The sequence below is a fragment of the Pocillopora damicornis genome, chromosome 5, assembly GCF_964200805.1.
Source record: "Pocillopora damicornis chromosome 5, jaPocDami1.2, whole genome shotgun sequence".
NCBI lineage: Eukaryota > Metazoa > Cnidaria > Anthozoa > Scleractinia > Pocilloporidae > Pocillopora > Pocillopora damicornis.
In genome coordinates this window covers 11992823-12011672 of record NC_142674.1, presented here as the reverse complement: position 1 = coordinate 12011672, position 18850 = coordinate 11992823, and the positions used below count along the sequence as shown (strand labels likewise).

General features: G+C 38.5%; 1 protein-coding gene and 1 long non-coding RNA gene across 2 annotated transcripts in view; one reads left to right on the top strand and one right to left on the bottom strand.

Moving 5' to 3' along the window:
* Positions 1-18850, top strand: part of LOC149045275 (uncharacterized) — a 66332-nt gene that overhangs the window by 16994 nt on the left and 30488 nt on the right. The window lies entirely within an intron of this gene.
* LOC149045281 (uncharacterized) lies at positions 11460-12690 on the bottom strand. The gene has a single exon (XM_089208108.1). It carries the CDS (start codon positions 12593-12595, stop codon positions 11582-11584), a length of 1014 nt encoding a protein of 337 aa, XP_089064234.1. The 5' UTR covers positions 12596-12690; the 3' UTR covers positions 11460-11581.

The window sequence follows — 18850 nt, the reverse complement described above, 5'->3', positions numbered from 1 at the left end:
TTGCTTTTTTTCTCTTTTCAATGTTCTTTTAATCTGTTGCACTGACCCACATTTGACAAATCAGGGCGTAAGTAATGTTTTCTTTGCTTAATAGCGATCAAACCAGACTTTCTATCTGTTAGTCGGCGTATTAAATCACTTAGTATGTTGGGAGAACACAACAGTAGTTTGTAAACCATAAGCCAGAGAAAAGTTACAAATTATTTCAACGTTTTGACGTAAGAGAAAAAATTAAAATGCTAAGTTACATTCTTGTTGGGTTGTAAATGAGAACTGTGTCTTATGAGTTAATGGTTGTTTGTGTGTTAATCCATTTGCTTTTTTTCTCTTTTCAATTTTCTTTTAATCTGTTGCACTGACCCACATTTGACAAATCAGGGCGTAAGTAATGTTTTCTTTGCTTAATAGCGATCAAACCAGACTTTCTATCTGTTAGTCGGCGTATTAAACCACTTAGTATGTTGGGAGAACACAACAGTAGTTTGTAAACCATAAGCCAGAGAAAAGTTACAAATTATTTCAACGTTTTGACGTAATAAAAAAATTAAAATGCTAAGTTACATTCTTCTTGTGTTGTAAATGAGAACTATGTCTTATGAGTTAATGGTAGTTTGTGTGTTAATCCATTTGCTTTTTTTCTCTTTTCAATTTTCTTCTAATCTGTTGCACTGACCCACATTTGACAAATCAGCAAGTAAGTAACGTTTTCTTGCTTAATAGCGATCAAACCACTCTTTCTATCTGTTAATCGGCGTATTAAACCACTTGGTATGTTGGGAGAACACGACAGTAGTTTGTAAACAGTAAGCCAGAGAAAAGTTACAAATTATTTCAACGTTTTGACGTGAGAGAAAAAAATTAAAATGCTAAGTTACATTCTTCTTGCGTTGTACATGAGAACTGTGTCTTTTGAGTCGATGGTAGTTTGTGTGTCAATCCATTTGCTTTTTTTCTCTTTTCAATTTTCTTTTAATCTGTTGCACTGACCCACATTTGACAAATCAGCAAGTAAGTAACGTTTTCTTTGCTTAATAGCGATCAAACCACACTTTCTATCGGTTAATCGGCGTATTAAACAACTTAGTATGTTGAGAGAACACGACAGTAGTTTGTAAACCATAAGCCAGAGAAAAGTAACAAATTATTTCAACGTTTTGACGTAAGAGAAAAAAAAATGCTAAGTTACATTCTTTTTGCGTTGTAAATGAGAACTGTGTCTTATGAGTTAATGGTAGTTTGTGTGTTAATCCATTTGCTTTTTTTCTCTTTTCAATTTTCTTTTAATCTGTTGCACTGACCCACATTTGACAAATCAGGGTGTAAGTAATGTTTTCTTTGCTTAATAGCGATCAAACCACACTTTCGATCGGTTAATCTGCGTATTAAACCACTTAGTATGTTGGGAGAACACGACAGTAGTTTGTAAACAGTAAGCCAGAGAAAAGTAACAAATTATTTCAACGTTTTGACGTAAGAGAAAAAATTAAAATGCTAAGTTACATTCTTCTTGCGTTGTAAATGAGAACTGTGTGTCTTATGAGTTAATGGTAGTTTGTGTGTTAATCCATTTGCTTTTTTTCTCTTTCTTAATTTTTCTTTTAATCTGTTGCACTGACCCACATTTGACAAATCAGCAAGTAAGTAACGTTTTCTTTGCTTAATAGCAATCAAACCACGCTTTCTATCGGTTAATCGGCGTATTAGGTCACTTAGTATGTTGGGAGAACACGACAGTAGTTTTTAAACCATAAACCAGAGAAAAGTAACAAATTATTTCAACGTTTTGACATAAGAGAAAAAATTAAAATGCTAAGTTACATTCTTGTTGCGTTGTAAATGAGAACTGTGTCTTATGAGTTAATGGTAGTTTGTGTGTTAATCCATTTGCTTTTTTTCTCTTTTCAATTTTCTTTTAATCTGTTGCACTGACCCACATTTGACAAATCAGAATGTAAGTAACGTTTTCTTTGCTTAATAGCGATCAAACTACTCTTTCTATCGGTTAATCTGCGTATTAAACCACTTAGTATGCTGGGAGAACACGACAGTAGTTTGTAAACAGTAAGCCAGAGAAAAGTAACAAATTATTTCAACGTTTTGACGTAAGAGAAAAAATTAAAATGCTAAGTTACATTCTTCTTTCGTTGTAAATGAAAACTTTGTCTTATGAGTTAATGGTAGTTTGTGTGTTAATCCATTTGCTTTTTTCCTCTTTTCAATTTTCTTTTAATCTGTTGCACTGACCCACATTTGACAAATCAGGGCGTAAGTAACGTTTTCTTTGCTTAATAGCGATCACACCACACTTTCTATCGGTTAATCGGTGTATTAAACCACTTAGTATGTTGGGAGAACACGACAGTAGTTTGTAAACCATAAGCCAGAGAAAAGTAACAAATTATTTCAACGTTTTGACGTAAGAGAAGCACCTTGAGCAATTCTTACGCATCTTTCGTGCTCTCCAAACTTCCCGCGTGCTTCATATCTCGATGAACGCACGCTGAGGTATAAACCAATTGTTAAATTTAAGTTCTACACCAAATTTACGCTCTCGGTGAGTCTTTCCGAATCCATTCAATTTGGACATTTGTACCGTAAATTGCACAATAGAAACTGAAGGAGTTTAATGAGAAAAGGCCGCATTAAGTCCCTGTGTGTTTCGTTGGAGTGTGCCATTCGAATTTAGTTTTTGTGGAGGAAAGAGCAGATTTACACACGCGATTGCAGGAAACAAACGAACAAACTCTCACAACTTCGAAATAAAAAAAATTGAACTTACTCACATTTTTTTTGCTCGCCGTTTACTTACTGAATAGAGTTAAATCTTCGTACATGAATGAATCGTCGATAAGAGTGAATAATACTTTTCGTTAGATCATCGACTGTTTTTGAAGAAAACATTGTCGTGACAGTCCTTGCCAAACTAGTTCCGTTGTTTTTCAAATGTTCTTGTGCTTTTTTTTTCTTATGCGCTCCCTCATTGACAGGTGTCAGATTGTGACAGATACTTGTAAAAATAATGTTTCAAAGTTTCTTTGGAAGCCTTTTAAATCACCCTTATCGTTACGGAAATGAAAGTGTTTCGGTGAGGCATCTCTCTTTAATTTGCATCACCTCTATTTTAACTACCATTTACTCGCTCAAAAATTGTTCAGTTTATGAAAGATTTTGCCGTATTTACAGCCCTAAATCATTCGGGTTTTTTTGGAAAGAATTTTGTCAAGTTTAAAAATAATAAATATTTATTTACCGGCTAAGGGTCGGTCCGTATGGTGAAAAACTGTGACCTCGGTCTTGAAATGTTTTTCACCATATGGACCTCCCAGCCGGCAAATAACATATATATATCATTTGTGTTTCTGGTTCAAAAGAAAAGGTTGGAAGTAAATGTGGGTGAAAAGTGAAATTTACCTCTTTATAAAATGAGACGAACAGGAATGAGTTTTGAGTGACATAACTAAGCCAAGACTGCCACCGTCATTTTGGACATCCACTTGGGTAAATTTTGGTCACCCACTTGGGTAAATTTTGGTCACGTGCTAGGCAACGTATAATCATGAACAAGATAGAATTTCATTTCAGGCCTATTTATCCATTTTGTGATGTATAACTTTCGCATTTTCGTACGTAATATCTATTTAGAATCTTCAAATTGTCTTGAAACTTAAAAGAAAATTGTTCTTTAAAAGTTCACTGGAAATCGGTAGCCAAAATTATTTGTTTAGGTGTTATTTGATTTTCGTGTTAACCCGTAATTTAGTCAGTAGCTGGCACCTTTTGTTGCTCCACACAGGAAAAACACACGATATGAAATGTAATGATCGGTTTTGTCCCTAAACTCACGCCATAACAGAAAAAGCTTTTGAACACCTGTAATACTCCGAGCGCTTCGGAGTAAGTGATATTTTTAATGAATCTTCGGATTGTTTTCAAGCTCAAGGATTGTAAATTACAATTTTATAGAAAACGAAGGTTGTTCTCTTATTTCATTGTGAATCCTCGCACGCCTGCCGGTCGCTAGCGCCGCTTGTTGAAACTAATACGAAAAAAAAATAAACTCTTTTAAGATTATCATTGGCTTCTATTTCACCTCACCACTACTCTTAGCAACAAAGGTCGCCATTTCGTTTGTTTATTACTCGCAAAAAACTATCAAATGCTCTCAAAAGCCTGAAATTGAAATCGAGCGAGCGACCGAGCGAGTGCCATTCTCCACATCATATCTACAACTCGCTCTTGCGCATGCGCGCAATTCACGAGTTAAAAACGAAATGTTAAGTTACATTCTTCTTGTATTGTAAATGAGAACTGTGTCTTATGAGTTAATGGTAGTTTTTGTGTTAATCCATTTGCTTTTATTTCTCTTTTCATTTTCCTTTTAATTTGTTGCACTGACCCACATTTGACAAATCAGCAAGTAAGTAACGTTTTCTTTGCTTAATAGCGATCAAACCACACTTTCTATCGGTTTATCGGCGTAATTAACCACTTAGTATGTTGGGAGAACACGACAATAGTTTGTAAACTATAAGCCGGGGAAAAGTATCAAATAAGTTAAACGTTTTAACGTAAGAGAAAAAGTGAAATGTTGAGTTACATTCCTCTTGCGTTGTAAATAGGAACTGTCTTATAAGTTAATGGTAGTTGTGTGTTAATCTATTTGCTTTTTTTTTCTCTTTTCAATTTCCGTTTAATTTGTTGCACTGACCCTCATCTAACAAACCAGGGAGTAAGTAACATTTTCTATGCTTAATGGCGATCAAACTACACTTTCTGTCTGTTTATCAAATTAGTTAAACGTTTTGACGTAAGAGAAAAAATTAAAATGTTAAGTTACATTCTTCTTACATTGTAAGTAAGAACTGTGTCTTATGAGTTAATGATAGTTTGTGTGTTAATCCATTTGCTTTTTTTTTCTTTCCATTTACCTTTTACTCTGTTGCACTGACCCACACTTGACAAATCAGCTGGTAAGTAGCGTTTCCTTTGCTTAATAGCGATTACACCACACTTTGTATTGGTTTATCGGCGCAAGTTGGGAGAACACGACAAAAGTTTGTAAATCACAAGCCAGACAAAAGTATTAAATAAGTCATAAGTTTTTACATTAGAAGAAAAATAGATTGTTGAGTTACATTTTACTTGCGTTGTAAATAAGAACTGTCTCACGAATTAATGGTAGTTTATGAGCTAATTTCGTTATGGTTTCTCTCTTTTCATTTTCCTTTTGATGTTGCACTGACCCACATTTGACAAACCAGGGCGTAAGTAACCTTTTCTTTGCTTCATAGCGATTGAACCACCACATTTTCTATCGGTTTATCGGCGTAACAAACCACTAAGCATGTTGAGAGGCACCGTCCCCCTCCCTCGAATTTGTGTTACACAATAGGCGCCCCTCTTGAGTAAGCACTCTCATTCCAATAAGCGCCCATATTTAGTTTCAGTGATAGCATGCTCATCTTCCTTGAAATTCTCAATTAAAGCCCCAGTACAAAAACAACCATCTGCATTTTCTCAAGAAATAAGTAAGCGCCCTCTTTCAAATAAGCGGCCACCTCTGAGGTAACAAAGGTAAATACGCACCCGGGCGCTAAATCGAATCATTACGATACTTAACCTTAGCAACACGTGAGATAAGAAGCGATAAAACAAAACAAAAAATACATTTGTGTGTTAGCGATGACAACTTTAAGGAATGTGCATTTCTAACTGATACATATTTTTTTAGACATGGTTTGATGCTACCCTGGTTCAAAGATTTTATAAATGTAACCGAGAAATGACAATTCATAGACCCAAAGTTTCGACACTCCCGTCTCGTGCCTTCGTCAGGGTTGATCTAATTGCTGCGACAAGAGGTCCTTTTATATTCTCACTAATTACCTGCCTGAATGAAGGCACTAGACTGGGGTGTCGAAACATAGGGTCTATGGATTATAACTTCACGGTTACATTCATTAAATCTTTTAACCAGAGTAGCATCAAACCATGTCTGATTGTCCCCCTGGTTGCCTTGTGAACTTTAATATAATATATGTTTTTTTTTCTTGTTACCTACCTTAACTGGCAAGCAGATCGTAAGTATGATTTTGTATAGTAGTTTGGAAGGTTTCAGTTGTTATTTACCTGCCTACAACAGCAATAAAAATCATGTAGCACAACGTTATTTAGTCTTGGCAATAGTTTAAATTGCATTTTTTTTTACTATCATTATCAAGAATAAATATATGAATGTGAAATCATAATTACAAATATACATGTCCTATATATATACATTTTTTTCGTCTTGCTTCCGAACCTATGATTGGCAATTGAATTACGTTGTCTTTAACTGGGCTCTAATAAAGATTAGTATTCAAGGTGGAAGTTAAGATCCTGTATGATCCCGTTGTCCAGTTTGGTTAAAGCTTTAATGCTATGTGTAGTAGACCACAAAACTGAGATTTCATCGCTTTGAAACTAAGAGTTAAGGTCATAATAAAATAAATGTTTTTGCACTAAACCAATCTGTTGATCAGAAGTTCTGGACGACTTACAAATGAATATAAACCCACTCGTTACTGAACTAATTTAATTCATTTGTTTTTCTGTTGACTTTTTTCATTTCACTCCTTGGCCTTGGTATTTGACGAAAACGATTAGGACATAAGTACAAATTTATATTTTAATCTGTAAGGATAATTTATTCCTGGTTTATGTCTTGATATGTTAATAGACTTTGAGAGACAATTGTTACGTCGAAAGAGCATGTGTTCCGGGATCGTCCATTCATTGGTGTTCAAATAAACTCCTTGCTTTATGAGTTAAGTTGCTGGACATTATTTGGCCATGTATCGGATAAACTAGACCCGTGGCTTGTGGTTAGCTGTGATATGAATAAACATCTAAACACAAAGGAGCCGGTAATACCCATGGGAATTGTAAATCATATATTGCTTATAGTTTTGAGATTATTGAATGTGTATTTTCGCCTCATTTTCCGTTCTCTTGACCCGCTTATTTTAAAGTTTGTTGGTCCTCCCACACATGTAACTAAAATCACTTATTTCTCTTTCCCTTAAATGCTGAAAACTTAGCGGGTAAGTTTCCTCGTTTGGTTGTAAAAATAGCTACAACATACATTTATACGTAATGCATTTCCCTTATGCCATGCTGATAAACCGAAAAAAGGGCAAAGTTTATAGACGTAGTCTCTGTCTGGAGATTTGAAAAGGATCATTTCCTGCATTTTCCGGGACAAAATCAAAACAAATTTAGCTTCGCCAACGTTTATTTACCAAAAGAGAATACTTTTTCAATTTAAAACTGAATTAAGAAATGCACCCTTTCCTTGACAAAATTTAACGTTTTATCTTTTGGAGACATTGTCTTATGTCGGATCCTGCTCTGGGAAATAGACGCTAATACTCTCCTCAAATGGGGAAATAGATTACTGGAAACCGATTCTTTCTAAGAAGAGAGTTAGAAATTTAGATGTGGCACTGCAATTGGGCTATGCCATTTTTATCATTAACTGCACATCTTTTCTTATCTCGTCCTTTTTGCCTAGCAAAACCTGAAGGTAACTATCAATATCGTTCGTTCCTGTAACTAAAGTATACCCCAGTGTGTCAATATAAACTCAACAAGTGGTAATCTTATTATGAGGTTGGGAATCCGCAGGTGTATATCAATGACCGTTAGCGATCGCTGATACTATTGAAATATTTTAATTGAAAACGATGTTAGTTTTGTGGGTAGCTGTGTTAGCATAATATGTAATGACAATAATTGATGTCTGCCTGCCAATACCAAGGTCCTATAATGAAAGACGTTTGTGTGATCATCATTAGATATCATTGATGTCGGTTGGAGCCCATTGTCTGTTTGATTTACAAAACCTGTTATCTGATAGTTTACTTTAACAGAGAGTATTAACGTAGCAAACAAAGCGCTAAGTTCAAAATAAATAAGTAAATGATTAGATTAATAAATGTCTTTGTTTGAATTATTTTTCCCTTTCATGATATTCTTTCCGGAATTATAAGCGGGTGAGTGCATTTTCAGTTGATTACATGTTTGAAGAGTATGGTGTGTGTAGCCTGTGGTGTGTATACATGGTTAAGCTGTTTATTTACTCATTAAATGTGCAAACTTTCTTTTCATGTTCGCCTTACATCCTCATCCTAACTATTAACAGATTGTAAGTAGGCATGTTTTAACTGTTATTTATCAGTAGGCATAATAAAGATGGTTCATCGAACGAATAGTTCCCAATAGAAAAATGGAGGAAAGATAGAGTGTTTCTTTGTGAATCAGTATATCAGTGTGCATAGGCCAGCATAGAAACAAACTTTTAAGTATTGCAAGGATTAAATTCCAACGTCTCAGACCTCAGCCATCTTCTGGTAGAGCTTTAACAGCAAAAGTTAAGAATTCAAAGCTGACGATATTGAAATCCTACTTTGTTTCTTTAAAATGTTTTTGCACAGCCATCTATTTGAGAAATAGAAAAAATTGGCATTTTCCCGAGTTAAATGAAAAATTCCTCCAGGATGTTGGGAGAACACGAATGAGGCGAGATCGGGAACGGCAAGGCATCAATCTTTTAAATTTGAAGGCTATAGTTTGAAGCCTCCTTGGATATTAGGAACTCACGTTATCAACGAAAATAAGTATTTATTTTAGTATCCCTTATGGCAAGCTTCAGATTTATGAAACAAGGAAGCGATTTCACATATGACTCTTTTCCCACAACGTATCTTTTTCAAAGGTTGCATGGCCTGGTCATCGTGGAGTAACTGCACAGAGTGCGGCCAGTACAGGCAAAGAGTCGGTAAGTGACAAGACGAAAATTTCAGTATTTGTAACTCAAAGGCGTGTTTGTAGGTTTTTAACTATTGTTTTACAGCTTCAAAAGACTGCATGCACCTTAATAAGCTTTTATTGAAATGGATGAATTCTTATGTATTGATGGCAAAATAGACTGCATTTAAAGTCATGGGTATTACGCCTTGGGCAATGGATTGATAACCAAACATGTAGGTTTAAGTTGCATTGAAAAATGCATTGTTTGTCAGTTTCTCTATTCCCTAGGTGGAGAATTTGGCGGAAAGTTCAATACTTCTCCTAAATAAATGGTTTCTCTTTATTAAAAAAAGGGCTGACTTAGGCCCAATCATCATTACTTTAAAAAATTATATAAATAACCTTACTTCTAGAATTCAACTGTTCCAGAACTCAGGAATCACGGCCTTGTAAATGTAAGTGGTTTCATCCATGAGGATAAAGTAAAATGAGATTGTACTAATTTCCTGTTTTATAAATTGCAAAATGTTCCTCAACTGTCCTTTCATTAAATACCTCACTCTTCAAAACAACACTTTTTTTGCCGGAGTTTTATTATTTCCGATTAGATGCTATATTTACATTTTCTCTCGCAAAACGAAGGAAATTTTGTTCAGTCGTAAAACGAAAAGACTACCATTGCACCTGCTGCACAGTAGGCGCGATTTTGGCGAGCAAATGCTTAGTATTCTTAGTATTTTCTTATCGCTGCCGTTTTTTATTTTTACAACAGCAGGGAGTTCGGGATGAGAAGAAACTTTTACGAAGGGGGTGAGCGACGGTTAAAAGAAAGGAGAAGGGAGGGAATGGGGCATTAGTTATACATTAATCATTACTTTCCTTTTTAAAAATAAAGGTCCTCCTGAAATTAATTCCCGGCGAGAGAAATCTGTCAAACTTAATTCAACCCTCCAAGTGGATTGTCTTGTGAGGGGTTTTCCTCAACCAGAGGTGAATTGGACAAGAGATGGAAAGCTACTTAATACCACGAACAAGCTCACCATTAAACAAGTGACTTATGGAGACGCTGGTCAATATACATGCAGCGCTAAGAACAGTGAAGGGAAACGTGAAGCAGCTTTTCAGGTTACAGTTACAGGTAAATGTTAATTTTACTTTTCTCTTCCGGTTACTCTTTTCATTTTCTGTTCTTTTTTTTTTCTCTTATTTCACCTTTTTTGAACTACTTTCCTTTTCAAAAATAAAGGTCCTCCTGAAATTAATTCTCGGCGAGAGAAGTCTGTCAAACTTAATTCAACCCTTCAAGTGGATTGTCTTGTGAGGGGTTTTCCTCAACCAGAGGTGAATTGGACAAGAAATGGAAAGCTACTTAATACCACGAACAAGCTCACCATTAAACAAGTGACTTATGGAGACGCTGGTCAATATACATGCAGCGCTAAGAACAGTGAAGGGAAACGTGAAGCAGCTTTTCAGGTTACAGTTAAAGGTAAATGTTAATTTTACTTTTTCTCTTCCGGTTACTCTTTTCATTTTCTGTTCTTTTTTTTTTCTCTTATTTCACCTTTTTTGAATTTTGCTTCTTAATTCCATGGCCAGGTCCTCCTGAAATTAATCCTCAGCTCATCAATCAGTCGGTTACATACGATTCATATCTTCAGTTCAATTGCTCTTTAAGCGGATTCCCCACACCTGAGGTACTCTGGACTAAGGATGGGATGAATCGCGGCAAAAAGAACACTCTCACGATTCCTCAAGCGAGGTTTGAAGACTCTGGCGAATACACATGTAGCGCTAAAAACCCCACTGGAAGCAAGAAATCAACCTTTTGGATTGAAGTGAAAGGAGGTACATTTCTCATTCATATAAAGGAAAAAGAGTTATGGTTCATGATTTGAACAAATGTTCAATTTCGTTACTACAAAAATTCAAAGGTGAAGACGATTCTCATATTGCGAACCAGATCTACGAGTTCAAACCACATAAAAGAGAAAGTTGATTAAGGATAAAAAAATATTTTAATGATGCTTTGATGACATTTAAAAAACGAGTTTAGATTAACCGGTAAATTAAACATAATGACAGAACTTAGAGAAAACGTAGATTCTGATTGGTCAAAACACTATCGACTATTATCACGGTAAAACCATAGAAAACTTTAAAATTTTGCTGCCCTGCGAAATAAAGCCATACTAGACGATATCCCAGATTTTAAGTAATCGAAAGCCTTTGATTTAATGGAATAGAGGAGGACGTTTAGAACGCCGCGACAAAAACGAGAAAAATGTTATTTTCTTAACATTTATCAAGTTTTCTATTTATAAAATTTGGTTTAACTGACTGGTCGCGCCGTTTTAAGCTTTATATTTCGCTTTCGCTGCATCCTAACATGAATTTGCTCATTTTTTCACTGTATGAGCCAATGGAAAACCATTTTTGAAATGTTTTTCGAGGTTTCGACTTGAGATTCATGACTTCCTGCAGAGCTATAACGCCTACTTTGTTTTCTCATTTTAACGTTGGGTCTCATATTTATGCTGAAGTTTTTATTTTAATTACTGAGCAGCGCCCAAATCATGTCACTCGAGGTTTTCTAAGGCCGAGAATAAAGGTGAGAACAGACTAGCACGGACTCCCCATATGGCTTTTGTTGTCGCTTCGCACTAGAAAAAACCAGGAAAGATTTATTACTCGACGTTTCGGGGTCATCGTGACTCCATTATCAAGAGACTAGTTTAAAAACATGCAAATAAGGAAAGGTACAAGAATAGCATAAATTAGAATGAACGGCTTAAACAAACACCTTGGCGCGGATGGAATCCGTTTGCACGTTCAGTGTTGGCTTACGCATGCGAATATACAACATTTCATTAACAAGGCAATCAAATTTGCCGTTACATTTCGCGATGACGTTGAATTGCTCGATCAAGCGTTCAGGCATTTCACTATTGTGCTGGAGGTGGTAGTGTTTGTAGATAGAAGATGATTTCCTTGTGTGCCCTTCTACGCGATCGTGTAAGTGACCACGAGTATAGCCCACATACCCTGCATCACACAGGTTACATTTAAATTCATAAACGATACATTGTTGGTTAACAATAGGGGGCTTAATTTCGTGTTGCTTAAGTTGTTGATCGAGCTTAGGGCTAACGAACACTGGTTGGACAGTCACGCTTAACTTCGAGCTTAGACTGTTCAGTTGTTTTTTAACATGATTAGCTGACGATTGGTCCTTGAAGGGTAACAATAATCTCACAATCTCCGATGGTACGTCTGGTGATGGACAGGGCTCTGCAGATGAAATCCTTCTCTCAACGAACCGCTTGATTGTAGTTTCAACCAGTGGCTTTGGGTATTTCAAGTTATGAAAAACCCTTCTAAGGCGGTCACATTCCTCGGAGAAGAAAGACCAGTTAGAAGATAATCGATAAGCGCGATCCACCATGGTGTTGACTAGGCTGCGCTTGTACTTAATGTCAACATGACTCTGGAAATGCAGAAGGAGACCCGTGTTGGTTCTTTTGGTGTAGACCTTGCTCTCAATCTTTGGTGCACGGTTAAGCAGTTCAGTTCCTAGAAAGGGAAGGGATCCTTCCCGTTCGACTTCCATGGTAAACTGGAGGGAGGGATGGGTAGAGTTAAGGGTGTCTAGAAACTGGCCAGCGGTCACCCTATCAGGCATTACGGTCAGGGTGTCATCGACGTACCTCCGGTAATAGCGCGGAAGTTGACCGTGTTGTTCGAGGTTTTCCTCAATCGAGCACATGAAGACGTTAGCCAGCAACGGTCCAAGGGGAGAACCCATAGCGACTCCATCTGTCTGCTCATATAAAGCACCGTCAAACTGGAAAAGCTGGTTTTTCGTAGCTGCTTGGAGGAGGTCGATTAGGTCCGCTTTAGAGATGTTCAAGCTGTGCGTCTCGTTGAACCAATCCTGGGCAAAGGCTTTTTCAGCTAAGATCTGTATTGTACTGTATTGTATAGCCTTAAAATTATATTTTTGCTCTCACGAGCGTGATTTTCCCTTTCTGTACAAGATGATCAGAGGTTTTTTAAAGATTGCTTCCAGCAAGGGCTGAATCCAATGTTCCATCGATATTCGTTTTAAATTTTTTAAATGCCGAGTGGTACGTTGTAACCTTTTGGTTTTTGTGTATACGTAAGAGCCGATTGCCTAGAAGCACAGTTGACCCTGACAGAGACATTTCTATGATGTGTTCTAGGTACCCTCTTGCTTTGAAGCTTTGTTTGAATTTTAAAAGGTACTCCTCTGATACTTTTTTCGGAGAGCTTGTTCTAAGCAATCTGATTGCTTGGCCTTCAATGAAACTATGTTTTACGCCTGGTGGGTGGCATGTGGCGAAGTGCGTAAATTGAAAGGTCTCGGTCGGCTTGTAATGGGTTTTGATGTCCAAGTTGGATTTTTTGCGAATCTCTCTCCTTTAAACACTGTGGTATCGAGGAAGGTGATTTTGTTCTCTGATATTTCGGCCGTGAATTTGATTGTAGGGTGGAAATAGTTAGCTCGTTTAATAAACTATCTACTTCTTCCCTGTTTTAATCTCAAAGGGAAAAAACGTCATTAATGTAATGTTTCCATTCTCTTGGCCTGGTTTCGCATTGTTGGATTGATTTCGTTTCAATTTTCGCCATGGAAATATTGGCAAATGACATTGCCCATTTTCGTTTGGGCCAGGGAAGTTCTCCCCATTGAATTAAAACAAATTTTCTTTGAAAGATTAAGCCAAGCATTTCCCTGAGGTAATGCGTTGGGATCGGTGCGTTATGGTCGTTGAACTTTTCCTATGCTTCACATAGAATATTCGTTCCTTCTTCTCGAGGTATATTTGTGTACAAGCTAGAAACGTTCATTGACACTAGGATAGTATCTTTGCCTACCTTTGTTTTTTCTATGAAATTGAGAAAAGCAGTGGCATCCTTCATATAGGATTGTTGCAACTGCGCCATAGTCTGGGGCAGTGTCTACACAAAAGATGATTTTTTGGGGCCGTCGCATCCTGAGATTAAAGGTCTACCGACCAGTATAGGCATGTGTATTATCATGAGCTTATAGAATATTGGTATTCTAAGCGGATTAGGAGTTTGTGAAAGCCATTTGTTAGTCATGTCATCGATCTGTTTGCCCTGACGCATTCGGTCAATGATCTCACTAACCCTTTTCTGCGTTTTTTTCACCATCGGCGCTCTGAAAGGTTGTAGTTGTAGTTGTATTCATGATGACTGTTGTACCTTTGCTTGCTTTTTTGAGGTTTAAAACAGAATTGTTTCTCAACTCTTTTAAAGCCATAACCTCATTGCATGACAATTTATTTTTTGGCTTAGTTAAAGTAATCTCTGCAAGTTGTGTTTTGACATTTTCTTAGTCGCTCTCATGGGCAATAGAAGGCTGAACCGGTGGTATCCAGTTGGATTTAATATGAAACGGATGTGCTTCTTTGTTTTGTCCGTGAAAGATGTTTTGGAGGTGCACTCGTCTTGCAAATTGCAAATTATTCAAAATCTTGCAAGAGTTGTTGTCTAATTTTACATTCGTTTGTCACGGGTGTTGGGATGAATTTGAGAGATATTTTAGGAATGTTTCATTTGTCTCCTTCCTTTGGCTTAAAGCCTATATTTTAATGTGTGTCTACGCCCTTTGTGTCTTATGCTTTTTGTTCTGCTTCCGCTGTTAAAGCCAGATTTTTTAGAGTCAGAGAATATGTCATGTTACCGTTTCATTACTCGCGCATAATTACACCACATTCAAAAGTTCCCGTATCAACGCGTGCTTGGGGTGGGAATAAATTAGTTCATCATGGCTGCGCATGTGCTTATTCTTCTTCAATCTAGAAAAGTTTACTGCTTAACATGGTGTCAGGACCGTTTTTTACAGCGAGCCAGCTTCTCGCAACTGCACCATTGAAAAGCTTCTTCGGCAACATCTCAAACCTTCACCAACATTTCACAATTGCACTATGCTGAAGCACGGAAAGTCTATCCTCGATGTACAAGCCGTGCGACCAGACCGTGACAATAACCGTTACTGGGAGACCAGATTTCATGATTAATGTTTACTCGAAGGTTACAGAAACCCCGCTAAAAGCAGAATCACCGAGATTGAGGACCATTACATCGTCGCTAAGAGACCCTTCGAGTTAGCAATTCCTTCAACTGAATGGGACACCTTGCACATCGAAATCACTTCTAAGATATCGAACGATGATGATGGAAAACACTGAGTTTGGCTTCAAAAAATCAAAGAACATTACGCTGGCGCATGTAGTTTGATGCAAGACCGCTACCAAACCTCCATTTCAACGTAAGAAACTGTTATAAGTACTGCCGCCGGGCGATGATCGTTTGGCGTAAACGCGCAAGAATTTATGAGGGGTAAGTTTCTCTTCAGTCTCAATGAATCCTTCAGTCGCTTCCGAAAAGATATATTTTACAGAGATGGCCAACGGAAACCGGAGGATCCCCCTTTCACCCCGGCGTTCGTGGTGAGTCAAATTATATCGTTTGAGGCGGCACAACATACAAACAAGCTTTTGGCTAATTCCACCACAGAAGAACAAGTTCACTCTCCCACTTCCACGACAGCGCACAAATTGGTCAAAAAATCTTCGGGCAGATCAAGACCTGGAACGTTCCTTAACAGATATTGCTTTTTATGTGGCAGCATGCAGCAACACTACCGCGACATATCCCCAGCTTCAGGCCACACTTGCAGATGTTGTCACAAAACTGATCACTTTGCAGGCTTCTGTCAACAGGTTGCCAAAGAGAACGGAGCCTCTAGACCTGCCTCCCATACACCTACCCCACCGGGTCCCAGACAGGAATACATGAGATTGGTGGAACAAGAAGAGCACTCCTACACCCTTCCCGTGGAAGGCATACAGTATTAGAACTGCTTCACCCTCTTAAGCGGGTAATCCCCTAACACTGGTGTCCCTACAACGGCCCCACCCTCTGACAAAGGCCATTTCGCCTGGCTTCTTTTGGAGGAACCGGTCTCAAACTGCAGAGCGCAAATTCTTTTCCAAATAAATTCCGCAGCCTCTTGCAACACTCTTCTATCCTGCTACTTTTCCATCATATCCTGGGCCAAGATTCTACCATCCAAAACTGTGATACCACCCTATGACAGTCCACCAACGAGATCCACTGGCCAACTTACCCTCCAAGCCAGTAAAGGTAAATTCACGAGTAACCTCACCTTCCTAGTCATTTTCACTGACCAAACAGCCTTACTCAGTATAGAGGCAAGCATAGCACTTGATGTGCTGACTATGCATGCGGACTTCATAAGGAAATGCTCCATAAGTAACCCTCCCCAGCCACTGCTGACTGAACCTGACAGCCATCAGGAATCAGCAGCTGGGCCCTCTTTACCACCCCCGGATACGTCAATGCGAGTCTGGCCTACACTAAGGACTTGAACTCTGGAACTCATTTCCAAGAACTTAACCTCACTCTTTCAAGGTCTGGGCTTGCTCAGCCTACCCGTCGATCTCGACTTGGATCCAGATGTCAAACCCATTCATGCCCCCATTCAATGTGAACCCATTTCAAAGCTGGATGCAATCAAAGCGGCCCTGGATGCGTATGAAACCACTGGCCAGCTAGTAAGGGTACCTCAACCGAGAGCCAAAACCAACCCCAACCAAACCGGGAAAAATACGGAGCTGCTTAGACCCTTCTTAGACCCTCAATAAAGCCATTCGATGTCCAAAGTACATCATCTCCACCTTGGAAGAAAACATCCACTAGCTGCATGGAACGAATAGATGTAAAGAGGCAAACCATCCCCTTGTCCTTAAGATCATCTCTGATTACCACAATGTTCACACCATGGGGTCGCTACAGATGGACTAGGCTACCACTAGTCATATCCTCTGCATCAAAACAACGGCAGCGCCAAATTCATATGGTGCTTGATGGTCTCCTAAGCTTCGGTATTACTCACGGCATCTTAATCCCTGGCTACAGCGTCAATAACATGGAAGCCAGAATCGACCACGACCACAGCCTTATCGCCGTGCTTGAGGGATTTGAACAACGTCATTTCAAGGTAAATGTCAACAAGATGAAATTCCTTATTTGCAAATCCACTTTCATGAGCCATGTTACCACTACGGATGGCCTCCAGCCCAACCCTGTCACAGTTAAAGCTATGATCACCATGCCCACTCCAACCGAAAAGCAAGCAGTGCGCCGATTCCTACGGGATATTAATTACCTGGCCAAATTCTTTTCCGAACTTAGCAGCGTCACCCAACTTCAATACAACCTCACCAAAGAGGACATGCCATTACTGTGGTCAACAAGGCACTAGGAAGCCTTTGATTCAGCAAAAGCCCTAGCCACCTCTGCAGCATGCCTGGCATACTTTGACGTAACTGCGCCACTGATCCTTCAAGTGGACGCCTCAGACTATGGCCAGGGAGCTGCTCTCTTACAAACCATCAAACCACACAGTAGCAGCGCCCTTGACGAGTCTTCTCTACGACCCATTGCGTACTGCAAAAGGCCTAATCACCACCGAAGAGTGCTATACCTGGCTATTGTTGAAGCCCTCAACACATTCGAGGAATTGCTTTTAGGAAAATCCAACAGAGTCTATACAGACCACCAACTCTTTCAGTCAATCTTCAAGAAGGACCTCGCCTTAGCACCTAAGTGTCTGCAAAAGATGTTGCTTTTCCTAGAGCGTTACAATTTTACTATTGTGTATAGAAAAGGTTCTCTCTTGAATTTAGCAGACGATCTATCCAGAACCCATGTCAAGACGAAGCCATCAAGCCATCCATGTCGGACAACTTCCCAGTGTTTCACGTTCATCTTGCTCGCTTGGACCCCAACCCACTGGCCCTCACCAATACCACTCTCGAGTTATGTTTCTGCTCTCAGAAGCGTGTCTCGATAAGTTCATAGAAAACCCTTCGGCATCGCGCCAAATACCAAATTAATGAGTTTACCGTAACCAAATGTTAACTTGAGCATTCGAAGTAATTATAGAGAAAGGTAGAAATAGAGACTGCACCACTGTCTTACATACTTTATTTGGGTAAATGATCCAAACATGTCGTCTATGGTTGTTTATCAAATGTTTTTGTTTGAAACTTTGTTAGTGGATGGTGGCTGGAGTGAGTGGAACTCCTGGAGTATCTGTACCAAGCCAGTTAGCGGTATACAAACCAGACAGAGAGAATGCGCCAATCCAGAACCAGCATATGGTGGGAAACACTGTGATGGGACCGGAGCACTGCTGAGAGAATGTAGCAACATGTCCAGTTGCCAAGAAGGTAACATACAAATTGCAGCTTCTCTGATTTCAGTAGATGAAAACTTCTTTGTTGAAACAAAAAAGAACAAATACAGGAATAAAAGTTAGAATAAGAACAAACGAATGGAACTGCTGAGTTTGAACTTTAATCACATAATCATCCAGGCAAAGTTTGTGAAATACACAAATTATCAAAAGTCAGGAGTTCATTATAAGTCAGAAATCCTTCATGAATGCACAAACTCCGTACCTGTACGGAATTCACCATGCCTTTCTTTAAAGAAACAAAACAAATCTCCACTATCATTTGTACCACAATAGGTACTAAATCTTAGCACAAGTTTTCGCTGATATTTGCGGCCGCTCTGTAAGAATCCCGCACTTTATGCGCAATGGCGATTACGAATTTCGTTGGTTTGCCCGTAAGCAATACCTTTCTAGTCAAGCCGGTAAGGCTAACAATCATCTACTGACAAGAAACATGTTTGACAATGCGAGGGCCTCAGTTTTGGCATTGACCAGCTGGCAAAGAAAATCATGTTAACTAAACAGGAAATTCTTCCGCCCTAAACTGAAAAGAAATTTTTCAACAATGCAAGGACTACTGTTTCTCGGTAATTATATGGCGACATCATCGACACAAGAATTTACCTAAGCTTACTAAGTCCAAGCTGTTTATTGTTATCCTTATTTATCAATTGTTTTTTTGAATATTTGAAGAATTTCCCCTGCGTTTTGAAACAGAGAAGAACTCATCTGTCGGTACAATGA

Excerpts from the sequence above, each read along its gene's own strand:
- LOC149045281 (XM_089208108.1), bottom strand. The coding sequence starts at position 12,595 with ATGGGTTCTCCCCTTGGACCGTTGCTGGCTAACGTCTTCATGTGCTCG.